Source organism: Channa argus, chromosome 21, assembly GCF_033026475.1.
Source record: "Channa argus isolate prfri chromosome 21, Channa argus male v1.0, whole genome shotgun sequence".
Classification (NCBI taxonomy): domain Eukaryota; kingdom Metazoa; phylum Chordata; class Actinopteri; order Anabantiformes; family Channidae; genus Channa; species Channa argus.
In genome coordinates, this window is record NC_090217.1 from 8,573,909 (window position 1) to 8,593,316 (window position 19,408).

Sequence of the window (19,408 nt, forward strand, 5' to 3'; positions counted from 1 at the left end):
CACATACATATGAAGCAAAATGTCAAAATCATATTTTACAAAGCTACTATGTGTAAAACTATGATTTTAAAGTAACCACATAGATAACATAGGAGCCAGACAAGGAATTCAATTTAGGGGTTAGATTTATATGAGACCAAGGTGGAGGATCCACGACATGAAGGTCAGTAGTACATATAATCATTCATGCTGCTTCAACAAGCTGCTCCAAGCTTTTAGCAAATGTCCAGTAATTAAAACAGTTCAGAAATCAAATCTAATCAACTGTGAAAAGAGATCCACATGAAAAGGACTGCAGGTAGAAGCTTACAGATCATAACAGGTCTCAGAGCTGAGTGACGTATCCACTGGCATAAATCATCTGTGATATCCTCAAATAGAAAAAGAGTAAGATTTTAAAGAAAGAAAGCCAAATGCCAAAGTTATAATCACTGGGGAACTTCAAATATGGAGAATATTAATTCATCTCTGCGGGAAGGACGTGTATGTTTGAGCTTGAAATGAAGAGGTGTATCCCTGCTCCCCCATCACACTGTGCACTCCACATGTGCAAAGGTCTGCTACTATGTTAACAGCTGCACCTGTAATATACTGTATTTTCCAAGTTTATTCTCAGCTTCATAACCTTCCCTCTCTCTTCTCATCTTTTCACCCATCTCATCTTTTTTTAAAGAAAAAAAAAAAACACTGTAACTGCAGCCCCATGTCTATTAACAGCAGGGCTATATAGGAAAAGAAAGCTGTGGCAGCTCACAGTGATGGACGTGTCCACATGGTCAGAAGTCCGGATCTCTGAAAAGGAGTGCAGGACTATGCGAGAATGGACAGAGAACTAAAGTCTGTGTTTGACTTCCAAAAGAAGTATTAGAGCAGTGTACCTGCGAGCGGAGCGCAGTCTAGCTTTACCATAGATGATTGTGACTGGAATGAAGAAAATTCCAACAACCCAGATCACTTTTTGAACTATCTGAAAATGACAGCAGGTTCAGACAGGGCTTTATCCGGTGTTGGCACAGTGAAATGGAGTGTGGAAATAACTCTGGCAATGTGAGAGCAGCATTATTTTAAACTGAAGCTGACTACTGAACATGACTGAATACATTAGCTGTTTAAACACCATCTCCTGCAGGGCAAACTAAAACATTTCAGGAGATTTCCTTTATCTTGAAAAGACTAACATCCTCACATTTTCCACATTGTTGCAAAAAACAAATCAATACAGCAAACTGATCATTTTGTGTTCTGGTGCTATGCGTCCATGACAAAATGTTCAGACCTATAAACGTGAGTGAATTGCATTTATAGGATTTTGGTATTCATAAATACTTTGGACAGTACTGAATCTTCCAATGTGGGAATTATTGAGGTAGTTATAAAATGTAATTACCAGAAAACATCAGACACTGATAAGAAATGGTGGAAACTACTTATAGGGCACTTAGGGGGTTTTTGTTATGCGAATGCAAGGAACTGGATGTGTCAATGCAGTTTATGTATCATGTAATACTGTGTCATAACTGTCTTCTGCAGATCAGCAACAAAGTCAAAAGAAGCAAATATCTGTCAAAGAAGGCTAAACGTTCTCTAAAAGTTCCTAACATTTGATATGTATCTTAAATAGGTTTCTACTGTCGTTCTCTTTTATTTACATTTTTCATGTCCAATATTCATGTCTAGTGTTGTAAAGTGCAGTATGGTATCAAGATCAGCGGCTTTCAGCTTGTCTCTTCAGAGGTCACCACAGCAGAATGTGTTCCGCATGTTGATTTGATGCCCTCCCTGCCCCTCCCACTTTTTATCCGAGCTCGGGACGGCACCAGGGTGACCCTTGGTGGCTGGGAAGAGCCACACCTGGTGAGTTGGGATTCAAACCTGTGGCCTTCTGCATCCCAAGCCGATGCCCTGCCATTGATCCATCAGGCCCCCATTGTACTAATAATGTTACTATATTTAAGGATAACACGGTATATTATAACACATAGAAAGGGACCAACTGTAGTATATTCAAGTTCTGTACTAACATTACACACAACATGTAAATGACATGTAAAGTATCTATTTGTGTAAAATATTATTCCGGGGCAGTTTATTACAGTAAAATAAAGTATCGTGTTGTGTAGTACCATGCAGTATAGTGTAGTAACACTTTTCTTGATGGGAGTTAGTATCTGATTGTTAAAGTGCCATTTTTTAATCAACTGATTCACATCAGAGCAAACATATTCAAAACCAACCAAACGTGCTATCGACTCAAGCCAGTCAAACCGATGTAGTAGTGTTGAAGATCTCTTTTATTTCTTGCCATTTCTGTTATTTATTACAACATTCATCCTGGAATGAAAATATATATATTCTCCCCATTGCTCAAGTCTTACAAATATCATACAAAATGCATTCATAGCACTGGGCACTTCAGCTTTGTAAAAATTGATAACGTGCTTCTGCATATCTATGCCACAACAACTCTTTCCTGCAGACATAAATTTCAGATGAAAGCTAGTCTTGGTTTCTCCTAGAAAATGTGCTCTGCTTTTTTTCTTTGTGAAAAGTGTTGCTGTCTTGAGGAGTTATGTCGAGATGAAGGTGTGTGACATGTTTATTTTTCAGCTGAGTGGTTCAGTAAGCAGTGTGGTATGTACTACACACATTCTGTATGCTGTTTAAACTCTCTTTAGATAACACAAAGTTTTTAGAGGGAGGGAAAAAAAGAAAAAGGTAATAGATTGTATTAAGTAATTGTAATTGATTGTATTAATCAGTAGTGGTTTGTCTTTGTAGGAGGGGCTCCAGGTATATAAGGCCTGGTGTAGAAGCTCCTGGAGAGGGTTTGGTGTCGCTGCATTTCAGAGTTAGAGCTTCTGCTAGCTGCTCAGTAGCAATGGGGCTAGTTCAGTTTTCTTATTTGGTTTTAACCATTTTTTTTAAATTTTTTATTTCATGATTATTTGTTTGTATGTAGTTTTCCACATATCCCCAAAACCAGTTTGAACTGCTGTCTGGATCACTGAAAATAAATCTCAGGCCGAGTCAGGTATACTCCCTGTACCTCCCTGTGCTCGGTCAAACCCCGCAGGGACAGTTGCAAAACTTTTGCATTTTGTTCAATTACCTTGAGACTACTTTAAAGAAAAGCTTTCTATCCCCTCACTTTACATGTTTGGGTACTGTCCGAGCAGCTTTTGTATTCTTTCTGATGAAAGTTTAGCTCATTCCTAATGGCGTAATTGCTCAGTCTACCAGATTGCTTGGTTGGCTGCCATGTACAACCTTCTTCAAATATAACCACAGATTTTAAATGATATTCAAGTCTGGGGAACTGAGAAGACCAAGGTAAATATTAACCGTGTTCTTTTTAACTGCTTTGGATCATTGTCTTGTTGAAGGATCCACTGCCTCTTTATTTTCAGCTTTTTGACTCATGGTAGGAGGCTTTGCTTTACAATTTTCTGATATTAGGGTGCATTCATTCTTCTTTCCACTTAATGCAGTCAACATAATCTTGTTCCAAACTCATTTGGTTTGTTCGTATGCTCCTTAACATACCCAAAGCATGCTGACACGTCTAAACGTACAGTAAGCCGTGGCTCCCTGCTTGCTTTTCTCCTAAACAATGCAGATTTATGCAGACTACACTTGACTGACTTTCTGAGGTCACTTTCTGTTGGTTTTGGATTGTTACACAGTTCTTTAGCAGGTTTCCTAGTACCACTTAATGTCATCTCCTTGGTCTTCTACTACAGTATGTGACCACATTTCTGACCTTTCCAGATTATGGTCTTCACTGTTTGTACAGATATCCCTAAACACTTGAATTATTTTTAGATCCCTCTACAACTTTTAACAATTTTATTTTGAAGTCTTGTGAAAGCTTGACCCCGTGAGATCTATCAACTTGCAAATTTAAACCGTGACCCCAGCTGAACACACCTGATGCCACTGATCGAGCACTAAGTGCTGGCAGTCTTTGTCAAAGATCAGGCCACTAATTTTACGTGATAAATGGAATTATATAGAGTTTATCAAGGTGGATGGAAACATTTGCTTTAATATAACTTCTTTGTTTCCCTTGACCTTTTTTTTTAAACTTCTAATGATAAAAGAATGTTTGTATTAGCGGAATATTCATTAAATATTTTATGAACAGGTGGTTTTACATTTTTGGCCACCCTACTGTATATAAAATGAATGAAGGGGCCAGAACTTTAGAACCACCTCTTTTTATAATGCACCCTAATACGACTCCATTAACCACTTTGACCTCAGTAATAGACCAGTAGTAATAATAATTCTACTTTTACAATAGTAGAATTCATGGCAGAGCCGCTGTATTGGATTGCATTAGATTGAATAGGTGTACCTAATAAAGTGGCCAGTGTGTGTAAGTAGGCATAAAGATAATGACACGTACTGTTTAAGAAGACGTCATTAGCTACATAAGATTGCACATTAAAAATATATACTCGCATCCAATGTGACTTTAATGCACAGGAAGGCCACATGGTAATGATGAGCTACAGTGCAGTGTAAGTGACTTAGACCCCAGGGGCCCAAGAGACTGTCTGGATTCAAACTGCCAAAGAATTAAGACAGAGTTGCAACATCTGTGCCTGAGTGGAAGACAGACAGTGATGGATGGCCAGGTGTGTTATGTGTGTAGGAGTGGTCCAGGAAATACAACATGCATACAACTCGTGCACGTTCACATGCACCTCCAAGCACCCTGGCTGAGGCTCGAGTTAAACAAGCGATGCCCACATTATGACAGATGACAATTTTCATTTACTGTGGCTCACCAATAAACAATATTCGCCAAGTTCACAGCCATTCACACAAAATGCAAACACACACACGTGGACAAAACACTAAACATGTTGTGATGGCTGCTTTTTAAGACCTGTCAACAACTTCCATATGAATGCATTTCCAGTTTAATAAATAATCCCATCAGAGGAGATAAAGATTAATGATGTATTTATCATCCAATGACAACAGCCCCATGCTACACATAAAAGATCAGTATCTAGATGTCAATGGCAAATCCTATTTGATGAGATTAGTGAATAATAGGAATTACAATGCCACAACACTGTCAAGAAAATTAATGCTACATTCAGAAAACATGACATGTGCTATACACTTTGTAGATATGAACCCTTCCGAGATGAACAGATACCTCATCTGGTCATGAATTTGTACATATTAATTTGAAAAAGGCAAAAAGAGCTGTTTTCTTCAACTCACTACTGTCTTTATCTTCACTGAAAGACTTTGTATTCTCTATGTGAGCTTCAGATATAATGTGTGTGAATTATGGTGCTAGATACCTTTAGGGCAGAAAGACAGCAATTCTACAACGAAGAAAAGCACAACTTTGACTATACTTATACCGTTGTCACCATATATCTGCTCGTTAACACCATCACTTCTCAGGTGCAGTATACAGTATATAGAAAGTGCAAACGATCCAGACATGTTGTAGCATGAGTAACAGATCGCAGGCAAAGACAAGTGCTGAAGTCTAACCTCAAGTGTTTGGCTTGGATGTATCACATCACAATCGGTGTACTTTGTGGTGAGAGAGCAACAAATGAGTGGTTTGTTTTATTCACGTTTAACTTTTGCAGATACAGGTTTATGATGTTATTTTCACCGCAATTTAACAGGCATCTACAGTCACAACGAAAACTAATGACACTGTTTGCAGTTTCCTGCATTTCTCCATAAGTTGATCGTTGCATGCGAATTGATGTTTAGTGGCAGCAGAAGCTTAGTGTTGCCACAGTTATACCCTCTATTTTGTGAGGAGGCTCACGTCCTTTAACATCAGTCGAAACAAGCCGAGGATGTTTTATGAGTCTGTGGTTGCCAGTGCGATTCTGTTTCAGAGGACTGAGCGCTGCAGACACCGACAGACTCAATAATGTGATCAGATGGGTCAGTGACATCGTGGGGATGTTGCTGGACACTTTAATAGCAGTGTCATGCAGAAAGACGCTGTCCAAGCTGCAAGGGACAATGGAGAATGGTTCCCATCCTCTGCATGACATGCTGATGACGCATAGGCTCATACAACCAAAGTGGAATACTGAGAACCACAGGGCATCATCCCTTTCTGTGGCCCTCAGTCTTTATAGCTCAGATCAGATACTCTAAATGTTTTGCTTTATTTTTCATTTATTGGTTTCTCTTTCTATGTTTATAAGTCATGTTCTTATACACAATTTCCTACTTTGGCTTGGAGCATCTGGGACGAAAGCAATTTCCCCTCAGGGATTAATTAATTTGAACATTTTCGGATTCGGATTGTTATACCGATGTCAGTTTGCCTCCATATTTCTCCTTAACCAACTGCTGGGTTTGGGGTGGGTCTGGGTGAAGGAGCCGGGCTTGGTACTGCAGGGGTCTTGCGTCCAGTGGGGATTGGTGGCAGGATGGGCATGACGTTTGATCCAGGGCGTCGCTCAGAAGAGAGAGACACAGTCGCAGCTTGTTGATCTGTGTCCATGCATGTGTTATCAGTAGCTTGGTCTAATGCCAGGGGGTCTGAAAGTTAAATATTGTATTTAATACAAGCTCAACTGTGAAATCACACCAGCAAACCTTAAATTCAAAACTTTACCTTTTCAACTTCATTATCTTAGACTAAAGTACGTACTAACTAGTACATACTAACTATTAGTAATTAGTACTACATACTAAGTAAAATACTAAAGTACACATGAAGTAAAGAGCAATTTAGACAACAATTTGTTGCCTAAACTAATGTCTCTGTCCCTGGTCCCTAGTGGTCCAAAATCACTCCTTTCTGTGATGTCATCATGTAACAAAATATAAATGCCATAAAATTATAAAAAGAAATAATAATAAAAATAACAGTAACCTTTGACTGTTTCCGAGGTTTGTCCCACAACAGAGTTGTCGAGTGGTTCCACTAAGCCAGCCAAGGCCCCAGCTGAACTGGGCACAGACAGTGCTGAACTGGGTCGAGTCTCATCAGAGCTGTTTACAGGAAAAAGGAGAAGTGGAGTGGATGAAGTCAAACCACAAATAGAACATAATGGAACAGAAAGGGGAGGAAGAAGTTCATCTGGTAAAATTTGTAAGGTGGGCTGCAATGAAAAAATAATGAAAAAGAGACCAGGGACAAAAAGGAACACGTCACTCTTTGGCTTAAAGCTCTGACTCTTGCCTAGAGAGGTCGAGTCAACAGCACTTGCCTACCTGAACTCACTAATCCAGGTCTGCAATCCCTCCCACCCACTGCCCTCTGCCAACAAACAGTGTCTGGTGGTCCTTTCACCACATAGCAAAAGATACCAAGCAAAACTCTAGAGCTCAGAGGTCCCACGATGGTGGAACAAGCTGTGAAAGTCTGCACGCTCTGCAGCATCACTCCCTATATTCAAAACACTGTTGAAGACAGAACTCTTTTGGAACTTCATATGCACTTTCCAATCTGTTCTATACTGCAACAGCATCTTATGAAACAGAAAGATTTCTTTTCATAGCACTTGGCTTTAATGTTTTCTGTTTGACTTGGAATTTTTGCTTACTTTGTACCTCGCTTGTGAGTCACTTTGGATAAAAGCGTCTCCCAAACGTCTAAATGTAAATGAGGAAAATCACACAAAAAAGGATGAAGAGCTTCTGCAAAAAGTAACTTGCAACATTAGAGTGGGACCACTGATGGTATTTGTGCCAGAATGCCATTAGAGCGAGGAAGCAATGATAATTAGGAGATGATACTTAGTCAATAAACAAACATGTACAGGTTTTTGTATTTACTTTAGTTATCTAGACTATTCTAGACTATGCATGTGCGTGCACACAAGCGCACACACACACTACACATAAATCTCATCAGAAAGATACAACAGGGCCCTTTGTTAGCGACATACAAGCAAAGACATATCCCTATTAGGAGCAGTGTCAACAAGTAGACAGCTGTCTGGAATCCTCTACAGAAATACTAAAGGGCTGAGTAATGCTAACTGTACACTCTGGGGGCAAGTATCACTCAGGCTGTGACAATAGAACTTTGTGAAACTTACCATCTGAGAGTATCATCCCAGTTACAAATGAACTTTGCCTGAGCACCTACCTCTGCACCTTAAATGACATCTTTTTAAAGAAAAGTGATTCAATACCTTGAAAGAGATTTGTACAGGATAATTTGTACTCAAAAAACAGTGAGTCTAGGTTCACACACAGGGGAATTTAAAATCAGTGAAAGCTATAAAGTCGGAATTTAAGATCAGATATATTTGTGCATGTGTGTGGGATGTGTGCTCAGATTTGTCCCTGCATGGCTTGTACCAGTAAATTGAGCTCTATAAATGTGAACACATTGTAAAAACAGGTCTAGGGAACAAAGAATACTTCTGCAAATACAATTTGCTGCTTCTGAATCTTTAACTCAAAATTGTTTTTTATGAATCCACAAGACCTCTGTATTTTCTCACACCATCATAAATCACAAAGATATTATTATACATTCTTAAACCTGATACAGAGTGCAATCTCATATAACGTTGTACACATTTGTTACTCTCATATAATCACATCTGTCCAGTACATTGTGCATTTATGTGTGGGTTCTTACCTGCTGTCCTCACTAATACTGGTACCAGAATCATGCGTCTGCAGTGATGATGGTGCTTTCTGAACAGTGCTGAGGTAAACAAAATATAAGGCAAAATTGCTAAATTGAAAAATATGAAAAAGAAAAAAAAAGGGATTCTAGAATATAATGTGCAGCCATTCATTTTTGGTGTCAGTAGAATGGAACTGGTACATTTTAGGACAACCAAGTGAAAAGCTCCACTACATGAGCCCATCATATTAATGAGTCAGATCCAAATCATTTGGGCACCTGTCACTTCAGCCTCAAGGTCAAACAATAACCCAAAACAAACTATCAAAATGCAGTTAGGACAAGTGCTCCCATTAATCCAATGTTGCCCAGCTGAGAGCCCACTTGAAATTAAGCATTAGAGTGCAGTGGAGTGCGTGCTACTTGTAATGAACCTTTTGAAGAGCTGGCTGTAGACCCCTGGACTCTTCCCAACTAAAGCCTCTCTCACAAGCCGCTCTCGTCGCCTGATGGAAGCAAGCTCCTGCAGAAAGTGGAGGTGAGGAAAATAAGGGGGAAAGGGAAGGTGAGAGGAGGGGGAAACAAAAACAAATAGCAGATGTGAAAAAGGAGGGGAAAGTGGATGCGGACGGCATTATGGGGGGCAGAAATGTCGGAAAGTGGAAAGTGTGAGTGATGATGCACAGCAATATGGAGAGAAGAAGAAGGAAAGCCAGGATTCTGTTAGACAATTTGGGATTATACAAACATTCTTTCAATAATCTGTAGTTTTGTTTAATAGTCACGTGTGTGCGTTTTTTTTTAACCAATACATTTTTTATCAGACATCTTGTTACTTACAGCGGGGCTCATCTGGGGGCTGAGCTCTGCCTGGATCTTGGTATAATAATTTCTATGGGAAGGCTCCGAGGGGTCAAGAGCTGTGAGTGTGCCTGATCCTGACCTCGACAGGGGTGAGAGTGGCTTCTGTTCTAGCTCATTACCTAAAGAAAAGAGAGGGAGAAAGACCCCCAATCCTGTGTAATACTGGATATGATGGTTGCAGTGTGGTTACAGCTCACTTGATTGCACTTTGCAGCCTGTGCCTTCACCAAATAAATGCCATGCTAATGATGGCCTGAACAGATGAACACATACACACCTGTGGAGGTGTTGTCAGGGGACGCTCTGTTGTTGTTTTCTCCTTCATCTTCCTCCTCTAGCAACAGGTAATCCTTCACTACCTGCGTCAGTGTCTGGTATGCTTCTTCCCAATCATCTATTCACATATCCAAGTGTGCGCGCACACAGACACACACACACACACACAAAAATCTGTCTGTGAACGGAGCCAATGCATCTCCCATCAAACAGCAATGAATCAAAGATATGGGGATTATGACCTTAGAGTAATGAGGTGCATAAAAGTGATGAGTGTCCCGCGCTCCCTGTATGTTCATCTCATTAAGAAAACAGCTAACATGTCTGAGTGCTTTCATGAGGGAATTATAAACAGAGCTATTCTGCAGCTACGTGCCTTTAATAAATGTGGTAATTGGATTGAAAGTGTAGAGTATGGATTTTAGTGAAGTATGTTAATATATCCAAGTCTACACCAATGACACTTGCACTGCACTAAGCTTTGTGAGACTCTAAAGCGACAAACTGCATGTAAACAGACCAAAAAGTTCCAAATTTCTTTTGCACTAACTTTATATTTGAAGGTTGAATGTATAGAGGTTAAAATATGCAGCATCATATAAAATGTTAAACAAAAAACAAACAAAAAACTTCCATGACACAGTGTTTTCCTGCCATACCGCAGGGGATAACATTATCGAAAAATCCTGGCCGTTGCCTGTTGGTGTTTGCGTAGAGCTCGATACGTGACACCGCCATGTCAATCTGCGCTGGGGTATAGAGACCACGGGCTTTCAAGCGCTCCGCGTACTTCTCCACATGGGTGGGGAAGAGCAGGACGTATCGAGGTTCTAGGTAGCATTTCTTCAGACTGAACACACCCTGCAAGGTAAATAAACATTTCTGTCACAAAGCAGCTTGGATGTTGTGATTAATACGTTGTTGAATGTTATTGTATCATCATAAACCAAAAATACGTTTAAATTCTTTTCCAAATTCTCACTTTTTCAGATGTTTTGCTGACAATGGCATTTTTACACTTACTTTAAACAATGAAGTATGTACCACATGTTAATAAAAGACTTGTGGTTTTATTTTTATATGTTTTTATTTCACTTCACTTACTGGTAGACTGTCTATTATCTGTCTGTTGTATTCATCACATACAGAACACTTTTAGCCTGCTTGATATATGTTATACATACCTCCAGCTCCATATGCACACAGCAAGCCAGTCCTTCTCTAGCCACGTCCTCTATGGCATCTCTGGTCAGACCAAAGCTGTGACCCCCATATTGCATGGTCTCGATAAATTTGCCCTAAAAATTTATTTCCAATTGGGAGGAGAAAGAATATCCATCATGTTACTACAATTATGATGTATGTCAACAATAGACATAATTCTTGACACATGCACAGTCCCAACATGTTGTTTCAAGAGTAACAACCTGAAGTCATTTGCCCACCTGTGAACTGACCATTTGAACTGGTGGTCAGGGCAAAAACATTTTCTCTCTGTCACTTGTGATGACAAGGATGATGATCCTTGACCTGTTGTCGGCTAGTTTTGAAGCGGTTCTATCTGAACAGCCTTTTTTTTTAGTCTCAGCAAGCTTATGGACAAAAGCAGCACAGCTGGAGACATCACTATAACAAGTAGTTCTGTGGTTTAGCACATTTGAAAAGCACAGTAATTAGATGGACCCATAATTTGCTTCATTTTGTTACATCTCTTTTCAAAACAGTTTCAACTAAACAATATCAAACAAAGAACTGGTTCAATATAATAATGCGAAAACTCTAAAACTGTCTGACACACCAAAAATTCAATAGCAACTTTTTATAGTAGGGACACATAGTATTTACTACTAAGTACTATGTCAAACAAAAATGTAGGCACCACTAAACATTTTGTTTGTGTGCATTAACATTTTCAGAGAGGTTATTCGAAAAGGATTAAACACACAATTACAAACTTGATTCTTGTGATTCTGTATAACCAGACTAATGACTATTGATTCACTCTTCACTGTGTTTACAGCTCAATAAAGATTACGATGAGTACTGAGGGCTGCTGATTGGGGTTGACTGTGTACAAGAACAGCCACACAAAGGCAGCTAACCTATGAAAGGTCAGAGCATGAAGAGTAAGAAAGGGTGGACAGAACAGTAATAAACCAAGTTGGAGGCAACAGAGGAATGGGGGGAAGAAAGTGAAGAATGGACAACTCAAGTAGAGGGAAGGGCAGACTGTGAAGTTAACCTGAAACACCAGTCTGATACTAGCATCAAAGCCCCTGCTGTGTAAATCACTATGAGACCCGGACCTCTATCTATCATCCCCTTTGACTCTTACATAACAACAAGCTTGACAAGAGGGACAAGATCAAAAACAAATGTGTCCAACGCCCCAGGACCCATTTGTCTGTCTAAGACGACTGTAAGTTCAATTATTCAACATATGTGTTATCTTATAATAATATGAGCTATGCGGGGAATGATAACTACTGTAGCTGTTGCTGATTATTACTAATACAAAATGATCAAGTAAATTAAATTACAACCAAACCACTGGGTATTTTCTGTGGTATTATTACTGCATGAAGATGGCTTTCAGCCCATTAGCGTGCAGTGTCCTTGTCAGTACTCATCAATTGCATGGCAAGTGCAGGAGTTGCTACAGTATTATGACTCATCCTGAAGTAAAATCTAATGAATATACCTTTATGCTTTATAAAAAAAGCCCTATTGAGCCAAATGGATCAGTTTTAAATAAAATATCAGCCACTTAAAGAACCAGTTCATCCATAATTATCTCAACTACTTATTAGGCCTACAGCCAATAAGTACATTCAATACAAAATCTGCTGAATGATTTATGTGAATCAAGCACATCATCAAGATAAAGCTTTTCAAAATATTTGGATTACATGTGGATAAGTGCATTGATTGATATATGACACTGATTTCAGGGCCTGGGATGTACTAAAGAAGTTTACTGTTAAGCCAACGCACTAGATGAATCATGTTGTGAAAGTCTTCCTCACTGACAAAATGGTAGTCAAGTCCATTTTCCTCTCCAAAGTAAGGCCCCCTTGTGGTGTGGCAGGTTCTGTGAAAACATGCACACACAGACACACACACACACACACAGACACACTTGAACACTTTGAGGTTTGTCTAACACATCCAGCCATAAAATGTATGAATCCTAAATTGCTTGTCAACATTAGCAATAAAGGTACAAATGAAAGTATTACATTTATCTAATTTACACATATGTATTTATTACCACAAACCCTGTGATTGAACATATAACATTTCAGTATTCTATTAGTTTTAGAAGATGTGAGCTCATGTTGTTCCACTTTACATAACATATTTACAAAGGCCTGCCACAACTTCTTACTAATGATTTTTCCTGAGAATCAGCAGCCCAATAGGTCTATGCAAGATTTCAGCCAGCGGCTTTAGTATTGATATGGGTAATATTATGGCCAGATGCTTGTAATGCCATAAAATGTAAACACCAATTGTCATAACATTAATGCCAATATGTACAGTATTGTAAATTCAGCTTTATACTGAAATAGTTGATATCCTTTATCATAATCTAGTTTTTAATGAAGCTTTTTTAACGCCTATATAAAAACATTAAATGAGAACTGAGGTATACTAAATCATGGAATATTTAAATATAAGATAAATAAGAAGAAAAACCAAATTTATACAACAAATATAATCCCTTGAATTTAGTAATTTTAAAATCCGTACGTGTTGACAGTATATTGGTATTATCTCCAGAGTACGTGACTGAAGCGATGTCTACAGAAATGAAACATACCCATATGCAAAGTATTCGTTGAAATCATGGCACAGTCTGTGGGCCAGCTCTCTCTTACCACAGCCCTGAGGACCTGTCAGCACCAGCATAGGATAGGGAGAGTCTAAACTGGGTAGAGTACTGCTTGGAAACACACACACACGCAAGCACACACAACAGGTTTCTGATTAAGTTTACTTTACAAATACATTTTTACATTCAAATGCACTTTTATTAAAGATGAGCAAGACATACAATAATAACAACCCATGAAGCACAAACTTCTTGAATACCACTCCTACGGTCAATATAAATGGAAGCCCTGCGGGCAATATGGATGTGCTCTTTCTAGGACGCAAAGAGGAGAGTGGTAAATTGACTGTAACTGCAGCATTTTATTTGCTGATGATGGATGTTTTCAAAAAAAGTGCTGACACACAAGCTCTTTCTTTTTGCTTTTAGAGAATAGATAACACGAGCTATGCAGGACTACTGCAGATAAGATCCTGCTTATGTTTGAAAACAACTTTCTTGGTGTTTGATATGCATCATTATAACTAATCATCACATTTGGATCATTTTTATAATTACAAACGCAACTTCTAAATGTTCCTCACATTTAAGCACATTTAAGTTTTTATTTTTGTGTTATGGCATATTGCGTTGTAATACCTCCCTCCACGGGCCAGTTGTACTGCAAATGATGCTGTCTACTTTGGATTTAGAAACAGTCAGTCATATGAAGTCAACGTCAACAACGCACTTTATTTGTCCCTACCTGTCATAGAGCACCTGGGGCTGCTTTAGCTGACGAACCAGGTGAGTCACGTGATTTCTGGCCGCGACCACATCCAAAGGGGGGTCGTACTTGTTAACTGATTTCACCTGGAATTCAGGGTTAGTAACAGTCTATTATAAGCTTGTCCACATGTAAAATATGTAAGATACATATTGTATATAAAACATTTTCCCATAAGCCCCTTTAAGGTGGTCTTTTTCCTTCAAGCTCAGGTCCTCGACCAGAGGCCTGAGAGCTCGAGGGTCCTGCATAAAAATGAATAGATTATGCATACCTTCTCTTCCGCACTGACTTTTTCTTGATCCAGCAAGGTAAGATGTTGAAGTAGGAAGACAACTGAAAGTCTGTAGTCTTGTTGCTCCTACCAATCACATTCATGGTGCATGTTACACTACATAAACATGTGATAAAACTGCTGTTTATTTAAAGAAAATATATGGTATGTCTTGTCAAACTGCATACAGTCAACACATAAAGGCAATGAGGTAAAAAAAAAACTTTAGGATGTAATACATGTATGTATGATACTGTATAATACAGTATGAAAGTCATTATGGCTCATTTGATCTGTAAATTAAGTTACAGAATGCATGACTAGCTTTGCAGATGCTGATACATGGACCTTTGCCCTGCACAGATATCTGCATACATGAAATAATGGGTTACCTGTAGGGGGTTTCCAAGCAGATTGAGGTCCCTCAACAGGAAAAGGTAATGAATGTGCTTGCATTCCTCAATTTCAGTAACCTGACATCAGAGACATGAAAGCAAATTTTCTCTTATATTAACATAGTATTAGTTGCTCAAAAGAAAGCTGTTGTCATTATTAGATCAGTTTCTCGAGTTGTATTTATACGTGTTTTCATTTTCAAAATCTTTTCTTCCTCCAATCCTTCATCCGTTTAGCATTAGCATTTTTATCTTTTAAATAAAATATATATTCTTTGAACTCTTCCTCTTTGTCTCTGAATCATGCATTTGGGTTGTGTTTACTCATGATTATATGTCACAGAATTACATATATGTCCTAAATCTACAGTATCACAGTGATGAAAACATTTTGAGTTTAAATAGAATTTTCAGTACTGAAACACTGAAAATTACCTACAGGGTGCTACTTTAAATTTTAAGCTCATAAATTAGAGGGAGCACATGTAAAAGGGCATCTCAGATGAATACCAGGTTTTTCTCCAGATTGATAGAACCCAGTAGGCAGAGATTGTGGAGGCCAGAAAGACTGCTGATGCGGTTCAGAGACAAGTCAAGAACCTGAAGACTCTTCAGATTCTCCAACCCCTCAATTCTCTCTAGCTTGTTCCCCCTCTAGACAGAAAAGAGAGCATATTTAATGGAGGAAGTACATGACATTCTTATGCATGTGCGCATAAATGGTTTCCAATCACCATTTTATACAGGGTCAATGATTCCCACTAATAAATATTAAGGACATGCTACGGTCACACTGCAGGGAGTCTGAACTTTCTTTCCCCTTAGCACTGAGTTGAGTGGCAGACCTGCTTCTTAATGCTAAATCCTGACAGCTGAGAGCTGACAGCCGAACAGCTGGTGGGTTGCTACCGCAGCACGCTAACAAACCAAAGAACCAGATTTGGGCATTCCTCATCTGTCAGGGTCCCCAGCTCTGTTCTCACTCTATTCCACTGACTAAAGTCGCTATGCAGTCGTCCGGCCACACCTTGCCCTGCTCTTGCCAAGCATGATGCCTGGCAGGGAACCACTGTCAGTGGGGGTGGGTGACTGTGCTGGTCTCTTGAAGCTCGAGGTCAGTGCTGTGATGGGCTTGGAAAAAGGCTGGCTGACAGGGCCATGCTGTTTAGGGAGGCAGCATGTGAGGAAAAGGGGTCAGAGATTGGCTTAGATGGATGAAGGATGGAAAAAGTACGTATGAGTGAACCTGGCCCACGTTCACTCGAACACCAGCAGATGATCCCAAAGCAAAGTTACAGACAGGGGCAGTCACAGCCAGATTGATGGCTGCTGACAATGAGGAAACACTGATAAAGGACAGAACATACATGCCTGCACACACACACACACACACAAGCAGAAAGAGAGAGAGAAAAGGCCTGCTGCTGGACCATATGGTGATTCTTAAACAGGGGGCCAAGGTTTTACTAAATGCATGAAAGCAGCTGAAACCATAGACATTAACAGAAGACAGAGGGAAGAGAAAGGAGAGACAAACAGAAACAAGTGAAATTGAACATCCACAAGGTAAAATACAGTCAACAAAGAACAAAAACTCTAAAATGACAGTATGTATGGGAAGTACAGTAGGGAAACCATCTCCTGTGAAGGAATGAGATATATATATATATATATATATATATATATATATATATATCAGTCAGTACTGCCAAGAAATAACAGAGAACACAAATGGGATTTCTACTTAACGTGCATGTTTGTAAGCCTACTACATAGCCGTACAGTACGTACTGCATGCATGAATGCCAGTGTGAACGTGCACCTGTTCTATATTTCTGAGCGTGAAAAAGAAAGAACCTACAAGGCACAGGTGTGTGAGAGGTAAACTGCCCAGGCCACTGATCCTCCAGATCTTGTTGTGTGCCAGACTGAGATGGGTGAGCTTGGAACACTGCTCAAGACCACTGATCTCACTGAAATTGTTGTCTGAGGCACAGGCATGTTAAGAATTAAACAATGGAAAACTACAGATGAACATAAGACGTTAATTATACATTCATGCGAAAGAAAAGAGGGACTTAGTTTAGAAAATATCTTTGATTGTGGGACAGAAAAAGAGACAAATGCAGAGAAAGTATGCATGTGTGTGTTCTCTTGAACACTGATTACTAGAAATGTCTCTCAGCAAGGATACAGTCCAGATGCAGTTTAGTAAGGGAGGAATAGGAGGACAAATCCTTCATTTTCATCATATGATTGTGGGAGAAATCGACCTCCTGGGAGAAAAAGCAGCACACTATTAACAGTTGAAAGTCCTCACTAAATCTTGCTGAGAATTTTTTTGAATAAATCTATGTTGAAAGAAATTTCAACTCTCTGGAGTTTACTGTTATTCAAGGGCACTTAATGCCTTGTAAGCATATTCAAAGTGACTACAGATGGGCTATGTAAATCCAGGCCTATCTTGAGAGAATTGCATGAGAGAGTGAAGCCCACGCCACCAATCAAATGTTGTCTTATCCTGTCAACTCAAGGTCCTGCATTACCTTCAGGTTCTTGGGTGGCTGGAATCCAAAGAAGTTGAAGATTTCATTGTGAGAAGCATCTAGGATGATGAGGTAGGGCATGTGGCTCACACAGGACAAATCTACCAGTTGAGAAAAGTTAAGAGTACTTGAAGAAAAGATGGAAGCAGCATCAGAAAGGTTAAATATGTTTTAATCACATCTTACTATATCCTTTAGCAAAATAGTCACAGGCTTAAATAAATAAAACATATATAATAAACGTAAAGTCAGTCATGTGATAATAACTTATCACCTTTTATTTTGTTGTGTGGCAGTTCCAGCTTTTGAAGATTCACATAATTGCACAGAATGGAAACATCACTGAGATTGTGACTCTGGAGCAAAGAAAAATACAACCTAAATTTGTCTACAAAGAGAGCATCACTATAACAACAACATGACATCAAGTCAACGTAAACAAATTCATCAGGGATTTACTAAAGTCGTTTTCCCTCAGACAGTAAATATACCTTCGAGTCGTTATATGAAATTTACGAAATCCGTCTGTGTAAGTATGTTACTTACAGGCAGAGACAGCCGACACAAATGCAGGCCAGTGCCAAGATGTCTAAGGTGGGATATACCCCTGGAGACCACCTCAGCAGTCAAAACACCGTGCTTCTGTAGACATAAAATGCATTGTTTCATCAGAATACTGAAGGCAACATCCACATTACTAGTACCTTTTATTACTGCCAAGACAATGCAGTTGCATTATTCAAAGACAATATGGCTTGAAGCTTCCTGTCCCTAAAAGCAGCTAGAATAGCACACATATTGATGCAGTACACACACACACACACACACACACAGCGTGGAACATGCTTAAGACGGGATGCAGAACAAGCAGCTACAGCAGAAAAAATTGCAATTGACCTTGCTGTGCTGTTTAACTTCCCCAGGTCTCTTGCACAAGGTTACCTGCTTTACCTGTTGCATAGTGGAACAAATATGAACGTAAATCCAAACGGCTCCATGAAAATGCAGCCACTCTGTCTTTTTAAGGTTTGCACAAGACTTGAGCTCAAATTATTACGTCACAGGGAAAGCAAAGAAATTAAGCAGAAGCTAAAGAAGCAAACACCTCACCTCCATCTCTGGGTTTTCTTCCAGCCTAACACTCCCCCAGCTGGGAGCCTCTTCCATGGCGGCGTCAGTGAGGGACCCTGGGGGACGGCCGACAGGCGATACCGAGGGGGAAATAGTTTAGTAGTTTCCTTTATTATTTCACGGTAAAAGACGCTAGAATTACTGGTAAAGAGACAAAACAAGGCCTTTCACAGAACAGAGTTTATCTGAAGTTGTATCCACGAGCTAGTTAATTAGCTGAAAACGTTAGCCAAAGTGTCGCCGGTCGTTGCCTGGCAACGTTAAAAAAAAGAGCTAGGCGAAAGGATTGTGGGTAATGTAGTTTTCCTGTGACAGACCTTTTTTCATTTCCACTTTAGCTGGAAACCAAAAGGTTGGGGTTGTTAGAGCTCAATGGCAATACAGAATAAGGGCTGATGACAAAGCCCATTTTTCAAACCTAACACGCCAAAAAGAGTCCAGACATGCATTTATGCCCACAACACAGTCTTCATGGAGATATTTTTTTTTCATTCCAACATGCAGCGCTAGTACAACATGCACGCTTTAAACCGCGTCACACCTACAGTAACACTTGTCAGGTAAAGTACATCCTCTGCCTCACCCATAGATGGTGGTGACATCACTTCTGCGTGCAAGCTGTGATGTCCTGTGCCATCCATCCCCCTGTGTAGAGGAGTTCTCACTGTGTGTACAAACTTCTCCCAGTAGAAGGAATGACTTTGGCAACTACGCAAGGAAAACACAAG

General features: G+C 39.5%; 1 protein-coding gene across 2 annotated transcripts; it reads right to left on the reverse strand.

The window, feature by feature from the left end:
* Window positions 1-2,273: 2,273 nt before the first annotated feature.
* lrguk (leucine-rich repeats and guanylate kinase domain containing) lies at window positions 2,274-19,384 on the reverse strand. 2 transcript variants are annotated; one of them, XM_067490116.1, is made up of 22 exons: window positions 19,264-19,384; window positions 18,660-18,736; window positions 18,447-18,500; window positions 18,096-18,191; window positions 17,824-17,905; window positions 17,550-17,650; window positions 17,198-17,279; window positions 16,865-16,989; window positions 15,514-15,657; window positions 15,001-15,081; window positions 14,609-14,695; window positions 14,314-14,420; window positions 13,557-13,676; window positions 12,728-12,824; window positions 10,918-11,031; window positions 10,393-10,594; window positions 9,735-9,851; window positions 9,434-9,576; window positions 9,028-9,116; window positions 8,603-8,671; window positions 6,881-6,999; window positions 2,274-6,543 (listed from the first exon to the last, which is right to left on the reverse strand). In XM_067490116.1, the coding sequence occupies exons 1-22, from the start codon at window positions 19,319-19,321 to the stop codon at window positions 6,341-6,343; spliced, it is 2,367 nt and encodes a 788-aa protein (XP_067346217.1). In that variant the 5' UTR covers window positions 19,322-19,384; the 3' UTR covers window positions 2,274-6,340. The 2 variants fall into 2 exon arrangements, with proteins under 2 accessions (XP_067346217.1, XP_067346219.1); XM_067490118.1 differs by lacking the exon at window positions 18,447-18,500.
* Between the last annotated feature and the right edge of the window lie 24 nt (window positions 19,385-19,408).

Bases quoted from the DNA above. Each gene is read 5' to 3' on its own strand.
- lrguk (XM_067490116.1), bottom strand. From the start codon at position 19,321: ATGGATGGCACAGGACATCACAGCTTGCACGCAGAAGTGATGTCACCA. The intron at 16,990-17,197 runs GTATCCTTGCTG...CCTGTGCCTCAG, and splicing joins TACTAAACTGCATCTGGACT to ACAACAATTTCAGTGAGATC. The intron at 9,577-9,734 runs GTGTGTATGTGT...TCTTTTCTTTAG, and splicing joins CCCTGACAACACCTCCACAG to GTAATGAGCTAGAACAGAAG.